At 46.5% G+C, this 22698-nt stretch overlaps 1 protein-coding gene across 1 annotated transcript in view; it reads right to left on the bottom strand.

Annotated features, from left to right (window-relative positions):
- Positions 1-18249, bottom strand: part of flt1 (fms related receptor tyrosine kinase 1) — a 23511-nt gene extending 5262 nt beyond the window's left edge. Inside the window, exons 1-10 of the mRNA XM_055881927.1 lie at positions 17972-18249; positions 11780-11885; positions 11270-11481; positions 8996-9120; positions 5070-5232; positions 4636-4772; positions 3155-3326; positions 2799-2916; positions 2470-2639; positions 651-798 (exon numbers count right to left, since the gene is read on the bottom strand). Of these exons, the coding sequence (XP_055737902.1) occupies positions 651-798; positions 2470-2639; positions 2799-2916; positions 3155-3326; positions 4636-4772; positions 5070-5232; positions 8996-9120; positions 11270-11481; positions 11780-11885; positions 17972-18029 (1409 nt within the window). The 5' untranslated portion in view covers positions 18030-18249. The remainder of the gene's footprint in view (positions 1-650; positions 799-2469; positions 2640-2798; positions 2917-3154; positions 3327-4635; positions 4773-5069; positions 5233-8995; positions 9121-11269; positions 11482-11779; positions 11886-17971) is intronic.
- Positions 18250-22698: the final 4449 nt, after the last annotated feature.

Raw genomic sequence — 22698 nt, 5'->3', positions numbered from 1 at the left:
TTCACACCCTAAAACAGGCCCTCGTATTATAGACACAGACATTCTCCATTCACACCCTAAAACAGGCCCTCGTATTATAGACACAGACATTCTCCATTCACACCCTAAAACAGGCCCTCGTATTATAGACACAGACATTCTCCATTCACACCCTAAAACAGGCCCTCGTATTATAGACACAGACATTCTCCATTCACACCCTAAAACAGGCCCTCGTATTATAGACACAGACATTCTCCATTCACACCCTAAAACAGGCCCTCGTATTATAGACACAGACATTCTCCATTCACACTCTAAAACAGGCCCTCGTATTATAGTCACAGACACCTTTCTATCCCAGTTCTAAGTTAGGAACAATATGACTAAAATACCTGACGTACGTAATGCCTACCAGGTTTTAAGAACATTACTTAAACGTTGACATGGTTTGTTCTGTGCACAGTATTGGGAGACTATGTGGGCATAGTGACGGTGTGCGTGTATACACGATTATAGATACACAGTATGCAAGTATGTTAATTGAATATGTATTGGCAAGGGTGTCAGAACTGTAGGTGTGTTTGTGTAAAGGAGAACTTACACAACTTTAGGAAGACGTGTGTTTCTGTGCTACTGCGTGTGACAATGTGAGCACCAGGTGTACTTACAGGCCTTTGGGGGGGCAGGGGTGCCAGAGCCAGGCGATGTGAGGAGGCGGGACTCCGTGGGAGCTGCAGTGCAGGGCTTGTCTGCTGCCCTGCGGGAGACTACCTGGGTCCTGCAATGACACCGCCTTCTCCCCTATTCCAGGACTCACTGGAAGAACACAGACAGAGACACAGACTAGTGGTGTACGGGTCTGCTGTTTGTTCACCCACTTGCTAATAACCCATCCGCAACCAGCCGACTATACACTGAGTGTAGGAAATATTAAGAACACCTTCCAAATCTTGAGTTGCACCCCCCCGTTTTTTTCCTCAGAACAGCCTCAATTTGTCAGGGCAGGGACTCCACAAGGTGTTGAAAGCGTTCCACAGGGATGCTGGCCCATGTTGACTCCAACGCTTCCCACAGTTGTGTCAAGTTGGTTGGATGTCCTTTGGCTGGTGGACCATTCTTGATACACACAAACTGTGTGAAAAACCCAGCAGTGTAGCATGTTCTTGACACAAAAAGAGGCGCCTGGCACCTACTACCATACCCCGTTCAAAGGCACTTCATAAAATGCAATAAAATGCACAAAACCCCCCCAGGTTTGACAGTTTTAAGGTAATGAAAAGCTGTTAAAACAACCCAACATGTTTTTTTGATAAGATTTTAGTTTGGCTTGGATACATATTTTATGTGGTTGAAATACAATTAGCTTTGATGATGCTGATAAAGATAACCCAGTCCCTAACCACACTTTCATTCTCTCGATATGCTGAAATAAATAAATAATACTTCACTCCTGTTCCTGAGTCAACATTTACATTTGGTGTATAATTTTACTGCATGAAATGCTTAATTCTGCAGGAGTTAATATTATATTAGGCTAAGTGGGAGGTTATAGACCTACAGTCAGTGTCCAGATTTCAGTCAGGTTACTATTCCAATTAACCCATCTGAACAGTACAGTTCCTTGACGTGGAATTTTGAAGTCCCCGTCTTATGACTGTTGAATTTGTATAGCACCTCACAATCATCACACATAACATAGCCAGCACTGCTATCATCTTCTTTTACCACTTCACCAAATTTTACCAAACATTAGACTACTGTTCTGGCCCTCCTTCTATTTATTTTCAACTGTTTTCAACCTGTTCTGCTGCTACCCTTCATCCACACAATATTTAAAGACCCTAAACCCACCTGTCCCATGGGGGATAAACTACGCATCACTATCAACAGACCATGAGCACAGAGAGAGAGAGAGGACAAACCATAAGCACAGAGAGAGAGAGAGAGGACAGACCATGAGCACAAAGAGAGAGAGAGAGAGAGAGAGAGAGAGATAGAGAGAGAGAGAGAGAGAGAGACAGAGGACAGACCATGAGCACAGAGAGGGAGAGAGAGAGGACAGACCATGAGCACAGAGAGGGAGAGAGAGCGAGAGAGAGGACAGACCATGAGCACAGAGAGGGAGAGAGAGAGGGCAGACTATGAGCACAGAGAGGGAGAGAGAGAGAGAGAGAGGACAGACCATGAGCACAGAGAGTGAGAGAGGACAAACCTTGAGCACAGTGGGAGAGAGAGAGGACAAACCATGAGCACAGAGAGAGAGAGTGTGAAGGAAAGAGAAAGGTTGAGAAGAATAGAGAGAAAAATAACAAAGAACGCGGGAGAAAGAGATAAAAAGGGTGAGAATGAGTGAAGCGAGAGGGGACAATGTGGAACAGAATAATGGGTTGGAGACACAAAGTGGGCACAGAGCAAAAGAGAGGGTGTATGAAGATGAAAAAGAAAAGCGATGGAGGGTAAAGAGAGGAGGGAAGACTTGGTCCTCACCGTTGACCACCAGAGAGAGCGTTAGGTTCTGGTAGAGTCTGTGCTCCTGGATTCCCACCAGGATAGTGTACTTCCCTGCGTCCTCCTTCGCCACATCCCGGATCACCAGGGAATTCCCATCCACATGATAACGGGAACACTGTTCTGCTGCTACCTTCCCATCCTTCAACCTAACACGGAAAAACATGCAGGAAATTCCTCAATTAACTTAAAGAACGATCAAATTAAGAATGATACAATGTCATGTACAGTATCTGTATTTGTCTCTCAAATAGTGTAGGCTGGTGTAAGATAGTGTGCAGGCCAGCTGACAGTCTGTATGTTCTTACCAGATAATCTCTGGGGCAGGGAAGGCCCGTAGTTTGGGGGAGAGTCGGTAGGATTTCTGTCCTGCATAAGCCTCCACTATAGCCCCTTGTCTGGGTGTCAGACGGATATACGGACGGTCTGGGACGATACACAGAAACAGACAGACAGACAGACAGACAGACAGACAGACAGACAGACAGACAGACAGACAGAAAATACAACGCATTAATGACATATTACAGAGAGTGACACAGGTTGTGGTAATATTATTATGGCAAAAGGGGGTGTTAACCATCAATGAATTTGCTCATCAATGAATTTGTCACAGATGTGGGTGTAGTCGGAGGTGAGAAGTAGTACGTATATTTTGACTCACCGTAGACTGTGACAGACACGTTAGTCTCTCGGCTGACCGGTCCACTGGTCACTCGGCAGATATAGAGCCCTCTGTCAGAGCGGTGGAGTTTAGGGATGGACAGAATACTGTAGAACACCATGTGAGTTTTACTGGCCATGATACGCCTACTAATTATGGCTGCCCTGTTTACCTGAGGGGAGAAAGAGAGGGAGGGGGAGAGACGGAGAGAAAGGGAGAGATATTATTGTGATAGTAAAAGTCTTCCAAACAGGTAGGCAGATGATGAAGTTGTTATCTACTAAGTAATATATATATATATACAGTTGAAGTCGAAGTTTACATACACCTCAGCCAAATGCATTTAAACTCAATTTTTCACCATTCCTGACAATTAATCCTAGTAAAAATTCCCTGTCTTAGGTCAGTTAGGATCACCACTTTATTTTAAGAATGTGTAATGTCAGAATAATAGTAGAGAATGATTTATTTCATATTTTATTTCTTTCATCACATTCGCAGTGGGTCAGAAGTTTACATACACTCAATTAGTATTTGGTAGCATTGCCTTTAAATTGTTTAACTTGGGTCAAACGTTTTGGGTAGCCTTCCACAAGGTGTACTACAGCATCCCTGAGTCGCCTCTTCACTGTTTACGTTGAGACTGGTGTTTTGCAGGTACAATATAATGACGCTGCCAGATGAGGACTTCTGAGGCGTCTGTTTATCAAACTTGTCCTCTTGTTCAGTTGTGCACCGGGGCCGCCCACTCCTCTTTCTATTCTGGTTAGAGCCAGTTTGCACTGTTCTGTGAAGGGAGTAGTACACAACGTTGTACGAGATCTTCAGTTTCTTGGCAATTTCTCGCATGGAATAGCCTTCATTTCTAAGAACAAGAATAGACTGACGAGTTTCAGAAGAAAGTTATTTGTTTCTGGCCGTTTTGAGCCTGTAATCGAACCCACAAATGCTGATGCTCCAGATACTCAACTAGTCTAAAGAAGGCCAGTTATTATTGCTTCTTTAATCAGAACAACAGTTTTCAGCTATGCTAACATAATTGCAAAAGGGTTTTCTAATGATCAATTAGCCTTTTAAAATGATAAACTTTGATTAGCTAACACAACGTGCCATTGGAACACAGGAGGGATGATTGCTCATAATGGGCTTCTGTACGCCTATGTAGATATTCCATAAAACAAATCTATTTCAAGAACTTTGACAAAGCTGTCATCAATGAAAAGGGTGGCTACTTTGAAGAATCTCAAATATAAAATATATTTTGACTTGTTTAACACTTTTTTGGTTACTACATGATTCCATATGTGTTATTTCATTTTATTTTTTAAATAAATAAAAACCCTTGAATGAGTAGATGTGTTCAAACTTTTGACTGGTACTGTATACGTACTTCAAAGTTATTCTACATACAGTACTACATAACATAGTGTACTTCATTGTAGTGTACTTCATAATTCTAGTGTACTTCATATGTTTCTCACCTGCCCAGGGTAGTCCCAGCTTATGGACACTCTGCTGTTCCACTCTGCAGTGACAGTACAGTTGATGGCCAGACTGTCCCCCTGTAAAGTCTGGACTGGACTGGTACTGTTCAGATACACCTCCATAATCTTATTCACTGGAGAGGAGAGGGGGAGGGGAAGAGACACTCATTTAATTCCTGAAATATATAAAATCTGAAAGATCAATAGAGATGCTTGGCCTTGGTAGTGCTCACCTGGTCTATAGGTGTGTCATGTAAGTGTGTGTGTGTGTTTGTTTGTGTGTGTGTGTGTGTGTGTGTGTGTGTGTGTGTGTGTGTGTGTGTGTGTGTGTGTGTGTGTGTGTGTGTGTATGAGTGTGTTTGAGTGTGTGTGCATGTGTGTAAGTATGTGTCTGTGTGTATGTGTCTGCATTTGTGTGTGTGTGTGCTCACCTTGTCTGTGTGTGAGGTAACTGAGGGAGTGTGTGGTCCCGTTGACAGAGGTCTTGCAGGAGAACAGGCCGATGTAGAAGTAGGTGGGACTGCGGATGAGGAAGCCCTGTCTGCTGTTCCACACTATGTTCCTCTGGTCTGGGGTCAACTCACGGTCAGGGAACTGGAGGCATGAACACACATGGTCATGACCACAACCACAACTGTAAAAACAGTCTAATAAAATCAATGTCACACAAAATGAAATATCTGTTTCCGATTAGGGATTAGAAAACATGGTCATCAACCATAGCCACACCATAAACTCAACACTCAACCACCAACCAACCGATCATGAACTCAACCCAGCCATGTCATGAGTTATTCAGAACCATGACCACATCCTGAACACAACACAACCATACTTACAGTCACACAAAAGCAACACTGCACACATTCACAACTCCTGAGCAAATCATGAACATCACAACCACACAGAACAGTATGGGGGCTATTAATGACTCAAATGAGGCCACATTGGCAAGATGCATGATGCATGTTATTATTATTACTGCATAACACAAAACGATTACTAAAAAATCTGTGTTACTGTAGAGACAGACTCTTGTGCTACTTTAGAGTCAGTCTTGTGTAAAAGGGTTGTTTTCTTGGAGGAGGCAGACTCAAGGAAATGTTTACTAGAGTTTCAGTGACATGGTGGAAGCATCCCGCCCTCTCTCAGGGGAACATGTGGACCCCCCACCTCGCCCCCCTCACCTCCAGTGTTAACTGGCTGATAACCTTTCACCCCAGTGTTAACTGGCTGATACCCCCCTCACCCCTTCACCCCCAGTGTTAACTGGCTGATACCCCCCTCACCCCTTCACCCCCAGTGTTAACTGGCTGATAGCCCTCCTCACCCCTTCACCCCAGTGTTAACTGGCTGATAGCCCTCCTCACCCCTTCACCCCCAGTGTTAACTGGCTGATAGCCCTCCTCACCCCTTCACCCCCAGTGTTAACTGGCTGATAGCCCTCCTCACCCTTCACCCCCAGTGTTAACTGGCTGATAGCCCTCCTCACCCCTTCACCCCCAGTGTTAACTGGCTGATAGCCCTCCTCACCCCTTCACCCCCAGTGTTAACTGGCTGATAGCCCTCCTCACCCCTTCACCCCCAGTGTTAACTGGCTGATAGCCCTCCTCACCCCTTCACCCCAGTGTTAACTGGCTGATAGCCCTCCTCACCCCTTCACCCCCAGTGTTAACTGGCTGATAGCCCTCCTCACCCCTTCACCCCCAGTGTTAACTGGCTGATAGCCCTCCTCACCCCTTCACCCCCAGTGTTAACTGGCTGATAGCCCTCCTCACCCCTTCACCCCCAGTGTTAACTGGCTGATAGCCCTCCTCACCCCTTCACCCCCAGTGTTAACTGCCTGATAGCCCTCCTCACCCCTTCACCCCCAGTGTTAACTGCCTGATACCCCCCTCATCCCCAGTGTTAACTGGCTGATACCCCCCTCATCCCCAGTGTTAACTGTCTGATAGCCCCCCTCATCCCCAGTGTTAACTGGCTGATAACCCCCTCATCCCCAGTGTTAACTGGCTGATAGCCCCCCTCATCCCCAGTGTTAACTGGCTGATAACCCCCTCATCCCCAGTGTTAACTGTCTGATAGCCCCCCTCATCCCCAGTGTTAACTGGCTGATAACCCCCTCATCCCCAGTGTTAACTGGCTGATAGCCCCCCTCATCCCCAGTGTTAACTGGCTGATAACCCCCTCATCCCCAGTGTTAACTGGCTGATAACCCCCTCATCCCCAGTGTTAACTGGCTGATAACCCCCTCATCCCCAGTGTTAACTGGCTGATAACCCCCTCATCCCCAGTGTTAACTGGCTGATAACCCCCTCATCCCCAGTGTTAACTGGCTGATAACCCCCTCATCCCCAGTGTTAACTGGCTGATAACCCCCTCATCCCCAGTGTTAACTGGCTGATAACCCCCTCATCCCCAGTGTTAACTGGCTGATAACCCCCTCATCCCCAGTGTTAACTGGCTGATAACCCCCTCATCCCCAGTGTTAACTGGCTGATAACCCCCTCATCCCCAGTGTTAACTGGCTGATAACCCCCTCATCCCCAGTGTTAACTGGCTGATAACCCCCTCATCCCTCATCCAACCTTAAGATGCCTCTTTTCCCTCCTATTTCCCTCTGCCTTATACACTACACTATAGTAAATACCTATATGTCTCCTCTGTCTCATTAGGCCCCTGTGAATGCCCTTGGTGCCCCCCTCCACCCCACCCCATGGTAACTGAATCCTGGGAGGTGAGGATTCAGAGGATGTTGGGGACGGACGGACTGATGGACAGACGGACGGACGGACGGACGGACGGGGGGGTGTAGGTGGGTATAAGGGGGTCAGAAGGGGGTGCAGGTTGGTTGCAAGGTGAGAGAGAAGTAAGGATGTGGGAAATGTGACTCCAGTCATCTGCTCACATCCTGTAACAGGATGGAGACTGGACTGGACTGGAACCCTAGGTCATGCTACACCACCCCCTTCCGCTTGCCTCCACTCCTCGCCCCACTGGGTCACTTTCACGGCTGCAGGGAGAGGGAATGGCCCCCTGGGTATTGTTCCCTGCTGAGAGGTGGGACAACAAATTAAAGATCCAGGCAGAGTGTAAAATCCTTCCAGGAAAAAAACACTCCAAAGTGTGTGACAGTGTTTGTGTGTGGAGTGGACTCCAGGTTCGGAATGCCGGGCCAGGCCGGGGCGGATGGAGGGAGTGAGAGAACAGGGGATATTTTTAGAATAATTACCTTTGTGGCTCTAGGCTGGACGTTTGTGTGGAGATAGGAGCAGGACGTAAACACAGAGAGCCAACAGAAGGGAAGTGTGTGAGAATGTGTGTGTTGTGTGTGTGTGTGTGTGTGTGTGTGTGTGTGTGTGTGTGTGTGTGTGTGTGTGTGTGTGTGTGTGTGTGTGTGTGTGTGTGTGTGTGTGTGTGTGTGTGTGTGTGTGTGTGTGTGTGTGTGTGAGAATGTGTGTGTTGTGCAACGCTCCGTTTCGGGGTCCGCCTCACATCCTGAAGGGAGAGCCAGGGACAAGAGGAGAGAGGACTGAGGGGTTCATTTTCTTCTTTCACTCTTTTTCAGTTTCCTGAAACTCTCTTTGGAAATTCCATCGGAACCTCTTAAGAAAAGACAATTCCATCATTCACCTGATAAAGTTCCAGTAGCCCACTTCTCTCACCTGGATGTTATTGCGTTGTAAAGGTCAAACTGTGCAGTCTCTGCACACAGAAGATGCTACCTACGTATAATACCACAGTTAACAGATCTGCCTGAGGGGCATGCCTTGCCCTGCTAGCACAAGTCAGTCCTGGCCAGCCCATTACTCCTGGCACCTCATCGTCCTCTGGCCAGAAGGGCGGCTGGTTAAGGAATCAGGAGGAGTTTGGCAGCCAGGATAGGGGTGAGGGGTGTGTGAGGGGGTGAGGGGGGGCGGAGGCAGGGGGCCCTCCAGACCCCACGTCCTGTCTCCGGGGGTAACAACAGTGCCAACAGAGGAAACTGCAGGCGCCGCTCACTCGGAACATGGCAGTAAAAAATAGGTATCACTGACACACTGAGACGTTGCCACAAACATACATACACACACACCGCACTTCATTGCACTTACGTACACTCACTCACCACTCAGGCAGCAACACTCACAAACACATCCACACACATCCGCAGACTGACACAAACAAACGGACACACACACTCCAAGGCAGAACGGTTGCCAAGATAAGAACAATGTGTTGAATGATCTGTACTAGCAGAAACAACATGACTGTGACTTGTGTACAGATGGGAGTGCTGATGGAGAAACAGAGTGAAGTGTTTTGTTCTAAGATGTAGTCAGGAGTGCTAGTAGTGGAAATAGTGAAGGGAACTCACCTTGACCAATGACACGGTGGCGTCAGGGTTGGTGACCCTACAGGGGAAGACCAGTGGCTGGCTCTCCTTGATATACACCACGTCTGGACTTTTATTCTGCTCCCTCACAAATGGCCGCTGTCTGTCTGAAACCACAACACTGAGGTTAGGGAGAGGTACACACGCACGCACGCACGCACGCACGCACGCACACACACACACACACACACACACACACACACACACACACACACATACTTAATACCCATTCAGCAAATAGTCTCCTGGAGTCAACAATAAACACACACAGATTGTTTCGAGGTAATCAAACAGCCTGTGATCCTTCCAGGTACATTACCCCCTCCACACCCACCCTCTAATATTCCTGTGCCATTGAAAGGCGTGGGCGGTTGGAGCTCCCCTCATTGTTTGTCAGCTACTGTACTGTGTTATTCAAGGAAAGTATAATCTCTGAACATTTTAACAAAAGTACCCCAAGGACTAGTGGCCTGGACTGCAGGGCTTCCTCCTGCTGCTTTGATTACATATGAAGGAGCTAGCGAGGGGGCAGGAGGGTGAGAGCAGAGAGGGGCAGGAGGGTGAGAGCAGAGAGGGGCAGGAGGGTGAGAGCAAAGAGGGGCAGGAGGGTGAAAGCAAAGAGGGGCAGGAGGGGCAGAAGGGTGCGAGCAGAGAGGGTCAGGAGGGGCAGGAGGGTGAGAGCCGGGAGGGGCAGGAGGGTGCAAGCAGAGAGGGGCAGGAGGGTGAGAGCAGAGAGGGGCAGGAGGGGCAGAAGGGTGCGAGCAGAGAGGGTCAGGAGGGGCAGGAGGGTGAGAGCAGAGAGGGACAGGAGGGTGAGAGCAGAGAGGGGCAGGAGGAGCAGGACGGTGAGAGCAGAGAGGGGCAGGAGGGGCAGGAGGGGCAGGAGGATGAGAGCAGAAAGGGGCAGGAGGGTGAGAGCAGAGAGGGGCAGGAGGGTGAGAGCAGAGAGGGGCAGGAGGGGCAGAAGGGTGCGAGCAGAGAGGGTCAGGAGGGGCAGGAGGGTGAGAGCAGAGAGGGACAGGAGGGTGAGAGCAGAGAGGGGCAGGAGGAGCAGGACGGTGAGAGCAGAGAGGGGCAGGAGGGGCAGGAGGGGCAGGAGGATGAGAGCAGAAAGGGGCAGGAGGGTGAGAGCAGAGAGGGGCAGGAGGGTGAGGAGGGTGAGAGCAGAGAGGGGCAGGAGGGTGAGAGCAGAGAGGGGCAGGAGAGTGAGAGCAGAGCGGGTGATGGAGTCAGACGCCTAATGGACTTGGCAGCCAGAGCGATTGATGGGCCCCAGGGGTCCTATTGGCCAAACAGTAGCCCCACCCTGTGACCCTGGCTCCTCTGGCGCTGCTATCTCCTCTGTCCCCTGGCCCAGCTCCATGCCCAGCCAGCCTCTACCCAGGACAGGGAAAGGCAGAGTGGGGCAGACAGGGCTGTCACGGTGCCTCCTCTGCCCTTGGATGCCCCTGAATCCTGAATCCTGCCTGGCCTTCATCCTATTTCACCCCCCTTACCCTCCCACCTTCCACTCCTGCCACCTTTGAACAGAACCAGAGACCCCCCCCCCCCCCTGTCTATAGACCTCCAGCTCCCCTCCCACCTCCACCCCCCGCAGCCTCCTCCCGTCCCCCAGCACAGGATGCTGTGAGCAGGGCTGAGGGGAGCAGATAAGCCTGGTGCCCTGGGAAACTCTGCCCAAACCTGAGCATTTCAGCAGCTGGGCTATTCCTGGCCCTGAGGACTAAGGTAGCACGTAAACGAAAGTAAAATGCTTTTATATATAGACCTGGTAGAGGGAGAGAGGGAGGGAGGGAGGGAGGCTGAGAAAAGACAGACAGACAGACAGACAGACAGAGAGAGAGAGAGAGAGAGAGAGACACACACACAGACAGAGAGAAGAGAGAGAGACACAGAGAGAGAGAGAGAGAGAGAGAGAGAGAGAGAGAGAGAGAGAGAGAGAGAGAGAGAGAGAGACCACTCCATCAATGGGGAAGAGAGAGAGGGAGGGAGTGGGGGGAGCAGGGAGAGAGAGGGTGAGAGAGAAAGTGTAATTGAGAAAGAGAGCGAGCGAGAGGGAAAGAGAGGCAGACAGAGAGAGTTTAACAGAGAGGGTGCATCAGTGAGAAAGAGGTGGACAGATGATTCATATCCTAAACCTTATTTCCATTTCCTGAGCTCTAGCATTTGTGACAGAGCGGCACTGACAGGGACTTGGGAGTACAGGACACTGTAATGAGTGAATCCCAGAGTGAGTTGGTAGTTGTTAAATGTTACCTGTGACATAGATGTAGACAGCACTCTGCCTGCGGGTCCGATGGCTGTATCGACACCGGAACGATCCTGTGTGCTGGGCCTGTGCTGAGCTAATTATCAGTTGGCTGCAGTAATGCTGGCTCTGCCTCCCACAGCGAGAATCCTCCAATTGCACACTCTCTTTATCTCTGGCCACACCTCCAGGGAACACCCACGACAGCTCCCATCGACCCCTGATTGGTCAAAGGTAGATTGCTGTAAAACATTTCTTCTCTCTCATTGCATCACAACTTCTGAAAGCTGACCATAAAAAGGTGTATTTAAAAGGTGTATATAAAAGCTAATCTGATCAGTGAATAAGTCTAGGCAGACAATCTTTCCTTTATCTTGACATTTCCCACTTGACCCCTTTCACTAACCTACAACCACCCCACCGCGACTAGCGCTCACTGATCTGCACTGACTGCCCTCCCACCCATTCCCGCCACCTATCACCTCTGACCTCTAACCTTTGACTCCAGAGAGACTCACCTGCAGTGGATCGTCAGCGTCTGGTTGGCCTCCAGGACCAGCTGTCGACTCTTCACATCCAGAACAGGAACACTGAACTTCCCCTTAGGCTCCCTCTCCACTTTACCTGGGAGAGAGAACAGAGATGATGTCTTATTGGCTTTACCTGGGAGAGAGAACAGAGATGTCATATTGGCTTTACCTGGGAGAGAGAACAGAGATGTCATATTGGCTTTACCTGGGAGAGAGAACAGAGATGTCATATTGGCTTTACCTGGGAGAGAGAACAGAGATGATGTCTTATTGGCTTTACCTGGGAGAGAGAACAGAGATGATGTCCTATTGGCTTTACCTGGGAGAGATAACAGAGATGTCTTATTGGCTTTACCTGGGAGAGAGAACAGAGATGATGTCCTAATGGCTTTATCTGGGAGAGACACAGAGATGTCATATTGGCTTTACCTGGGAGAGAGAACAGAGATGTCTTATTGGCTTTACCTGGGAGAGAGAACAGAGATGATGTCCTATTGGCTTTACCTGGGAGAGAGAACAGAGATGTCTTATTGGCTTTACCTGGGAGAGAGAACAGAGATGTCTTATTGGCTTTACCTGGGAGAGAGAACAGAGATGTCATATTGGCTTTACCTGGGAGAGAGAACAGAGATGTCTTATTGGCTTTACCTGGGAGAGAGAACAGAGATGATGTCCTATTGGCTTTACCTGGGAGAGAGAACAGAGATGTCTTATTGGCTTTACCTGGGAGAGAGAACAGAGATGTCTTATTGGCTTTACCTGGGAGAGAGAACAGAGATGATGTCTTATTGGCTTTACCTGGGAGAGAGAACAGAGATGATGTCTTATTGGCTTTACCTGGGAGAGAGAACAGAGATGATGTCTTATTGGCTTTACCTGGGAGAGAGAACAGAGATGTCTTATTGGCTTTACCTGGGAGAGAGAACAGAGATGTCTTATTGGCTTTACCTGGGAGAGAGAACAGAGATGATGTCTTATTGGCTTTACCTGGGAGAGAGAACAGAGATGTCTTAAAGGCTGCAGGCCAGGCAGGCCCCCATACATTGCACTTTGCTCATAACAATCAGTGACTGATCAACATATTTCCTCATGAAAATCTGAATCAACTTTGCAATATACTCATATATACAGGTTGAATTTCGCAAAACTACTAGCCACTACGATGGCACACAAGTGATAACAACACGAACGCACCTACTCTAACATAGTCAACCCCTCCCACCATATTAACCAATAATACCACTGACCACTCACTGTTACACTACTGACCATAGCTCTGGTCCAGGGGGTTAGTGCAAATGATTTCCTTCGTGAAGGAATGCACACTGACACCCTGGTCCAGAGCTATGCTGGACACAACAACATGAACCAATAAATACCAGAGAACAATACAACAACTGACCACAACACTAGTGGTGTTGACAGATCAACTGACAGCCTCATCATAGACACTCCCAGGCAGAAACACCAGACCCTCGTCACCTCCTCGTTCCCATGCCACTAAACCACTTGAGGACCAAAGTGGAAATGCGTAAGCAGTGTCACTTTTGTTTATTAAATAAAAGCAATGCTCTACTCCATGGTAAGTGAGGATTATTAATGAGAGATAAATGGTGCTGTCCATCCACCCTTCCTTCCTCTCAGTCCAAACAGAAACATTCACACAGACATGTCCTTAAACCAGACAACTCATAAATGGAACCTAATTCACACTTTTGGATCCTATTGGAAGATACACAAACCTAATTCCCTATACTGTGCACTTGATTAAATTGATATAGCTATAACAGGAAAAAAGGAAATTATGCGTAGCAATGTATTGAGTGATCTAAAAATCTATTTCCAGGAAATCAAGTGTGTTTTTACTGTTGCAAGCCGTTATTTAAAGGAGATGATTTATGTGTTGCAAATGACCAATGAGTTGTGGCTTGAGCCAACAGCAGGGATGACTGATATGATGGGGTTTATAACTCGTCATAGTACAGCAGACTGGGTGTGACTTCCCAGGTCCTCAGGGCTTCTAACAGTCATTTCACTCTCCTGCTTTGAGTAAAGGCTTTCTTTGGGTCCTCCACGTCATAACCAGCATGTCAAGCACGTTCAATTTACCAAAAGTGTGCCAGTATGCTATCCTCTCTACTATCTTCCTGATCAAACACATCATTGCGCTACGACCATTATCTGACCCCTCAGTCACTAGCAACCCTCAAATGAGGTTGACCTTATGATGATGCATGAGTTGAGTTCCACCTCAGCTGGACAATACAAATGCAACCCCATTACTACTACTCATTGTCTTGGTTACCAGTGGATGCTCTAATTTTACTCACTCTGGTAGTGTTTCCTCTGCTTCCACTCTGAGTCATACACACACACACACGCACACTCACACGCATGCACGCACACGCACACACACACACGAATACACACACCCAGAGTCGTGCCACAGAGTCTATATGTCGGGGTAAATAGTTTAAAGGAGGAAGGGAAGTCAAGTCTCTCTCAGCACGGCCCAAGGGGCATTTCAACAGGCTGTGAATTTCACTCAATACAGCTGGAGCTTTCATCCAACAAACCCTAGTGTTGGATCTCATGCACTTCAAGGACATGACCATTTGAAACCCCAGAATGTGCCTGCACGACAGGAATAAGATCATGAGCTGAATGTAGATTACAAGAAAAAAAAATGGACATGTTTTTCCTCATGAGTTGTACATGTTATTCCAATTATGTAAACCACAGAAGTTGTTTTACAAAGTGTGGTGACATTTGCATATCATTAGAGGGAAATAATAATGCTTGACCTTTGATGTCTTGTGTTCACATGGTACAAATCATTATTTTCAGATCCTTATCTGGGGCAGCAGGTAACCTAGTGGTTAGAGCGTTGGGCCAGTAACCGAATGGTTGCTGGATCAAATCCCTGAGCTGACAAGGTACAAATCTGTAATTCTGCCCCCGAACAAGTTGGTTAACCCACTGTTCCCCGGTAGGCCATCATTGTAAATAAAAATGACTTGCCTAGTTAAATACTGACTTGCCTAGTTAAGTACAGACTTGCCTAGTTAAGTACAGACTTGCCTAGTTAAGTACAGACTTGCCTAGTTAAATACTGACTTGCCCAGTTAAATACTGACTTGCCTAGTTAAGTACAGACTTGCCTAGTTAAATACTGACTTGCCTAATTAAATACCGACTTGCCTAGTTAAGTACAGAATTGCCTAGTTAAATACTGACTTGCCTAATTAAATACTGACTTGCCTAGTTAAGTACAGAATTGCCTAGTTAAATACTGACTTGCCTAATTAAATACTGACTTGCCTAGTTAAATACAGAAGAAAAAAAGTCTGACACACAAAATAACACAGTATTTAGAAGTGGAAACAGTATGGTAAATCCCAGCTAGCACGTTTGGTTCCTTGGAAGTTGTGGGAGCGTAAGTCTTTGGTTTCCCATTGGTTCTGGCAACAAAGCCATAAATGTTGTTTCCTGACCGTAAAAACGGAAGGTTCTATGGTTCCCTGAATGTTTTCCTGGGAAGTTTTATCAACGCTCTGAGAAACAATATTATAGGTTATTTGAATGTAATTAAATAAAGTTCTGAGAGCATGTTGCAATAAGACTTCTAATAACATGGCTAGCTTAGTTTGGGTTAACTGTTTTGAACTCCAAGCACAGAGAGGACACATGGTAACTAATTTGCTTGGTAACACATTTACTTTTTATTGTGGCATGAAGTCAGTGAGATTCAAACCAACGCACCTGAACACGCTTAACAAGATAAAGAATAGAGAGAGGATTTTCTCCGCTGAGAACAGAATGTATGTTCTTAAATAACATTCTTAGAACGTTCTTTGAATGTTACTAATGTTTTCTTGTGGTTTTTATAGAAAGTTTTCTTAATGCTCTGAGAACATGACTTTAAATAGAACCATGAGGAAACCTGTAGAAAACGCTATGCTGAAGTACTGAAATTCACATAGAAGAACGTTGTTTCTTAACATTCTTGGAACAATTTGAGATCCTTACTTTAAATAGAACCATGAGGAAACCTGTAGAAAACGCTATGCTGAAGTACTGAAATTCACATAGAAGAACGTTGTTTCTTAACATTCTTGGAACAATTTGAGATCCTTACTTTAAATAGAACCATGAGGAAACCTGTAGAAAACGCTATGCTGAAGTACTGGAATTCACATAGAAGAACGTTGTTTCTTAACATTCTTGGAACAATTTGAGATCCTTACTTTAAATAGAACCATGAGGAAACCTGTAGAAAACGCTATGCTGAAGTACTGAAATTCACATAGAAGAACGTTGTTTCTTAACATTCTTGGAACAATTTGAGATCCTTACTTTAAATAGAACCATGAGGAAACCTGTAGGAAAGGCTATGCTGAAGTACTGGAATTCCATAGAGATAGATAGAGGACTCATCTTTATATCGGTGACATTATAGCATCTGTGACAGCGTGGGCAGTGCCATTGAGGCTACAACCCTTAGGAATCACCACCTAGTTGACTACTTTTAAATGGTGGAAGCTTGGTGGAAGCCCATGCTAAAACGGCCTTTTGGCCACCAGAGGCCTCAATCATTCTCTATGTGAAATTCCCACCTAAGAAACACATAGTTCTCAGGACATTATATGCTACATGGGTACGCTGCACCATTCCCATTCAAATATTGTGAATTAAAATGTGTAGTTTTGTCACACAACACAATGCCACAGATGTCTCAAGTTTTAAGGAAGCTACAATTGGCACGTTGACTGCAGGAATGTCCACCAGAGCGGTTGCCAAACAATTTAATGTTCATTTATCTACCATAAGCCGCCTTAAACATAGTTTGGGAGAATTTGGACATCCAACTGGCCTCACAAACACTGACCACATGTATGGCGTCATGTGGGTGAGCGGTTTGCTGATGTCAATGTTGTGAACAGAGTGCCCTATGGTGGTACTGGGGTTATGGTATGGGCAGGCATAAGCTACGGACAACAAACACAATAGCATTTGATTGGTGGCAAGTTGATCCTAAGGCCCATTGTGAGGCGCATTTTTTTAAGGTATCTGTGACCAACAGATGCATATCTGTATTCCCAGTCATGTGAAATCCATAGATTAGGGCCTAATGAATGTATGTCGATTGACTGATTTCCTCATATGAACTGTATCGCATTGACATTTTTGCAATTAATTAAATTGTTGCATGTTGCGTTTATATTTTTGTTCAATATAGTATAAAGTTGTTGACCAATAACCATATGCGCTGCGTCCATACTTTACGCACACAGGAGCCAGTTCGAGCCAGTTCACCTCAGTTTCCTCCCCGTGCGTCTGTTTTAGCCATAAGCGCTGATTAGCGCCAGTTCCTGAGCTCTAGAAAGTTTCCTTGCGTTGGTCATGACCCCACACTCATTTATGTTAGAACTTCCATTTCACAAACTCATCAGCGTCAGGAAGTAGCCTAACGCCCTGTGTGTGCCGATTCAACCCGGGTCAAAGAGCGCACAGAAAGGCGGATAGAAAGCAGGGCCACAGAGCTCTCCGTTATCCAAACAACTATCCCACAGGACAAGGCTTATCTACTAAATAACAGTTAGCTGTAAAAGAAGCGCACTTCTTCAACCACCCGTGCTATATGACCACACTGATATCTCAATGGCCCGATTAATGAGACAGTCGACGGAATAGCGCCAAGAAGCCTTGGCCCGTTATGCTCAAAGCTCGGGATGCTGGCAAAACTGTCTGCCAAGTGCCACGTGTTTGAAGAATGTTCCCCTGGCGTCAATACTATCTCTTTACTGTGACAGTACGCACGTTCCTCCTGATTATGTGGCAATCCATCTTACATGGTCTTGCACAATAGGACTACTACTAAAAGATGGCAAGTTGGCAACCAATGCGCACATCCTGCGTCAAGCATTTAGACAATAATTACGCATCATGCCTCACTGTGTCCATAATAAATTGATGAAGAAATATTGATATTTAATTTGATATTATTATCAACTATTGATATTTATTTAAAACATGGAGACATGAAATCATAAATATAAGCACACTTGAATAAGGAATGATTTGTGTGATTTGTCCGAAGGCGACCGAATAGGGATGGTGAGCGTGCGTTGCATATTCGTGCAGTTGATAGTTTCATCAATCAGTGAACTCTCTACTTACCTTTTGCGAGCGCACTGCCAGACAATCCACATAGAACCACGAAGATAAAGCAAATCATGTTGTCTGTCTTCCCCGTTGCACTGAAGAGCTATGCAAGAAGAAACGTGTAACAGAGAGTTTAGTCCTTATTCTCCAGAGAATAGAAAGCTACAGACCGCACAGCATCAGCGCGCCTATCGCTGCTGATTCGCATTGATTCTGACGAGTAGGAGAGGTTTCCCGAATAGAGGAGAGGAGAACCGTGGGAGACGCTACAGAACACCGCGCATCAACTCCAGTAAACCTTTTTCCCAATGTGATCGTGGGCACCGGTTTTATACCGTTCCCATAGCAAGCGGATAACGGGCCTTCCCGTGACGTCCCATCGCCACACCCATGGCGCGTAAAAGCCGAGTCCCACCCGTACAGTACCCATTCTTACACAGTCACTCTAGACTAATTGAAACAATGAAGATGAAGTACTGATACTGATACCCTGTCTGACCCACAAACATCAGATAACCATACGATTTACTCAAAAACAGTGAGTAAACATAAGCATACCCAAGCAATTACGCGCCACTGCTGCCTAAATCGCAGTGACCTGGGTGGCTGCGGGAAAAGTGGCACGTAGGCAATAGGATATATCGCCAACAGGTGAGACTTTCTTGAGACAATTACCAGCTTTTGATTGGACCAACACTATCCTATAAAACACCACCAATGTCTATCTACTGTATCGCCCCCACCCAGGTCTCCTATGACAGTGGTGGGTGTATGCCCATGGCAATACTTTACCTGGTGTCAGGGACGCACATCATTCATTCACTTATTCATGACAACAGCATAACAGTAGGGCTGGAAAGAGTTTTGACTAGATGGTACACAGCTACTGACTGAAGTGATCTTTCATATCAGGTTATGAGAACATATGCTGCAGGCTAGGATAATCAACCTAGCCGGTCAGGATAATTAGGTTAAGGTTAGGAAAAAGGTTAGGGTGGTTAGGGCTGGCTAAAATGCTATCCTAACCTGCTATGAAAAGTCACTTCCGTCCATAGCTGTATACCATCTAGCCACAAATGGACCACTTGGTCTATAAAAAGTGGTCAGATGAAGCAGATGCTAAACTACAGGACAGTTTTGCGAGCACAGACTGGAATATGTTCTGGGATTCTTTCCGATGGCATTGAGGAGTACACCACATCAGTCACTGGCTTATTATCAATAAGTACATCGAGGACGTCGTCCCCACATTGACAGTACGTACACACCCAACCAGAAGCCATGGATCAAATCAAATCAAATCAAATTTATTTATATAGCCCTTCTTACATCAGCTGATATCTCAAAGTGCTGTACAGAAACCCAGCCGAAACCCCAAACAGCAAGCATTGCAGGTGTATAAGCACGGTGGCTAGGAAAAACTCCCTAGAAAGGCCAAAACCTAGGAAGAAACCTAGAGAGGAACCAGGCTATGAGGGGTGGCCAGTCCTCTTCTGGCTGTGCCGGGTGGAGATTATAACAGAACATGGCCAAGATGTTCAAATGTTCATAAATGACCAGCATGGTCAAATAATAATAATCACAGTAGCTGTCGAGGGTGCAGCAAGTCAGCACCTCAGGAGTAAATGTCAGTTAGCTTTTCATAGCCGATCATTAAGAGTATCTCTACCGCTCCTGCTCTCTAGAGAGTTGAAAACAGCAGGTCTGGGACAGGTAGCACGTCCGGTGAACAGGTCAGGGTTCCAAAGCTGCAGGCAGAACAGTTGAAACTGGAGCAGCAGCACGGCCAGGTGGACTGGGGACAGCAAGGAGTCATCATGCCAGGTAGTCCTGAGGCATGGTCCTAGGGCTCAGGTCCTCCGAGAGAGAGAAAGAAAGAGAAAAAGAGAGAATTAGAGAGAGCATACTTAAATTCACACAGGACACCGGATAAGACAGGAGAAGTACTCCAGATATAACAAACTGACCCTAGCGTCCCGACACATAAACTACTGCAGCATAAATACTGGAGGCTGAGACAGGAGGGGTCAGGAGACACTGTGGCCCCATCTGATGATACCCCCGGATAGGGCCAAACAGGAAGGATATAACCCCACCCACTTTGCCAAAGCACAGCCCCCACACCACTAGAGGGATAGCTTCAACCACCAACTTACCATCCTGAGACAAGGCCAAGTATAGCCCACAAAGATCTCCGCCACGACACAACCCAAGGGGGTGCGCCAACCCAGACAGGAAGATCACGTCAGTGACTCAACCCACTCAAGTGACGCACCCCTCCTAGGGACGGCATTGAAGAACACCAGTAAGCCAGTGACTCAGCCCCTGTAATAGGGTTAGAGGCAGAGAATCCCAGTGGAGAGAGGGGATCCGGCCAGGCAGAGACAGCACGGGCAGTTCGTTGCTCCAGAGCCTTTCCGTTCACCTTCACACTCCTGGGCCAGACTACACTCAATCATATGACCCACTGAAGAGATGAGTCTTCAGTAAAGGCTTAAAAGTTGAGACCGAGTCTGCGTCTCTCACATGGGTAGGCAGACCATTCCATAAAAATTGAGCTCTATAGGAGAATGCCCTGCCTCCAGCTGTTTGCTTAGAAATTCTAGGGAAAATTAGGAGGCCTGCGTCTTGTGACCATAGTGTAAGTGTAGGCATGTACGGCAGGACCAAATCGGAAAGATAGGCAGGAGCAAGCCCATGCAATGCTTTGTAGGTTAGCAGTAAAACCTTGAAATCAGCCCTTGCCTTAACAGGAAGCCAGTGTAGGGAAGCTAGCACTGGAGTAATATGATCAAATCTTTTGGTTCTAGTCAGGATTCTAGCAGCCGTATTTAGCACTAACTGAAGTTTATTTTGTGCTTTATCCGGGTAGCCGGAAAGTAGAGCATTGCTGTAGTCTAACCTAGAAGTAACAAATGCATGGATTAATTTTTCTGCATCATTTTTGGACAGAAAGTTTCTGATTTTTGCAATGTTACGTAGATGGAAAAAAGCTGTCCTTGAAACAGTCTTGATATGTTCGTCAAAAGAGAGATCAGGGTCCAGAGTAACGCCGAGGTCCTTCACAGTTTTATTTGAGACGACTTTACAACCATCAACATTAATTGTCAGATTCAATAGAAGATCTCTTTGTTTCTTTGGACCTAGAACAAGCATCTCTGTTTTTTCCGAGTTTAAAAGTAGAAAGTTTGCAGCCATCCACTTCCTTATGTCTGAAACACAGGCTTCTAGCGAGGGCAATTTTGGGGCTTCACCATGTTTCATTGAAATGTACAGCTGTGTGTCATCCGCATAGCAGTGAAAGTTAACATTATGTTTTCGAATTACATCCCCAAGAGTTAAAATATATAGTGAAAACAATAGTGGTCCTAAAACGGAACCTTGAGGAACACCGAAATGTACAGTTGATTTGTCAGAGGACAAACCATTCACAGAGACAAACTGATATCTTTCGGACAGATAAGATCTAAACCAGGCCAGAACTTGTCCGTGTAGACCAATTGGGTTCCAATCTCTCCAAAAGAATGTGGTGATCGATGGTATCAAAGGAGGCACTAAGGTCTAGGAGCACGAGGACAGATGCAGAGCCTCGGTCTGACGCCATTAAAAGGTAATTTACCACCTTCACAAGTGCAGTCTCAGTGCTATGATGGGGTCTAAAACCAGACTGAAGCATTTCGTATACATTGTTTGTCTTCAGGAAGGCAGTGAGTTGCTGCGCAACAGCTTTTTCAATTTTATTTGAGAGGAATGGAAGATTCGATATAGGCCGATAGTTTTTTATATTTTCTGGGTCAAGGTTTGGCTTTTTCAAGAGAGGCTTTATTACTGCCACTTTTAGTGAGTTTGGTACACATCCGGTGGATATAGAGCCATTTATTATGTTCAACATAGGAGGGCCAAGCACAGGAAGCAGCTCTTTCAGTAGTTTAGTTGGAATAGGGTCCAGTACGCAGCTTGAAGGTTTAGAGGCCATGATTATTTTCATCATTGTGTCAAGAGATATAGTACTAAAACACTTGGATAACAGGCAGCATTCACACTGAGCTAAAGGATAGAGCTGCAGCTTTCACACTGAGCTAAAGGATAGAGCTGCAGCTTTCAAGGAGCTGGACTCTAATCCAGAAGCCATCAAACAGGCAAAGCATCAATACAGGACTAAGATCGAATCATACTACACCGGCTCCGACGCTCGTCGGATGTGGCAGGGCCTGCGAGCTATTACAGACTACAAAGGGAAGCACAGCCGAGAGCTGCCCAGTGCCATGAGACAGACGAGCTAAATTACTTCTATGCTCTCTTCGAGGGAGGTAAACACTGAAACATGCATGAAAGAATCAGCTGTTCCGGACGACTGTGTGATCACGCTCTCCGTAACTGATGTGAATCAGACCAATAAACAGGTCAACATTCACAAGACCGCAGGGCCAGATGGATTACCAGGATGAGTACTCCGAGCATGCGCTGACCAACTGGCAAGTGTCTTCACTGACATTGTCAACCTCTTCCTGTCTGAGTCTGTAATACCAACATGTTTCAAGCAGATCACCATAGTCCCTGTGCCCAAGAACACTAAGGTAACCTGCCTAAATAACTACCGACCCGTAGCACTCACATCGGTAGCCATGAAATGCTTGAAAGGCTGGTCATGGCTCACATTAACACCATTATCCCAGAAACACTAGACCCACTCCAATTTGCATACCGCACCAACAGATCCACAGATGATGCAATCTCTATTG

The sequence above is a fragment of the Salvelinus fontinalis genome, chromosome 25 (genome assembly GCF_029448725.1).
Source record: "Salvelinus fontinalis isolate EN_2023a chromosome 25, ASM2944872v1, whole genome shotgun sequence".
Taxonomy (NCBI): Eukaryota; Metazoa; Chordata; class Actinopteri; order Salmoniformes; family Salmonidae; genus Salvelinus; species Salvelinus fontinalis.
The sequence above is the reverse complement of the archived record's forward strand: the minus strand, read 5'-3'. Positions and strand labels throughout refer to the sequence as shown.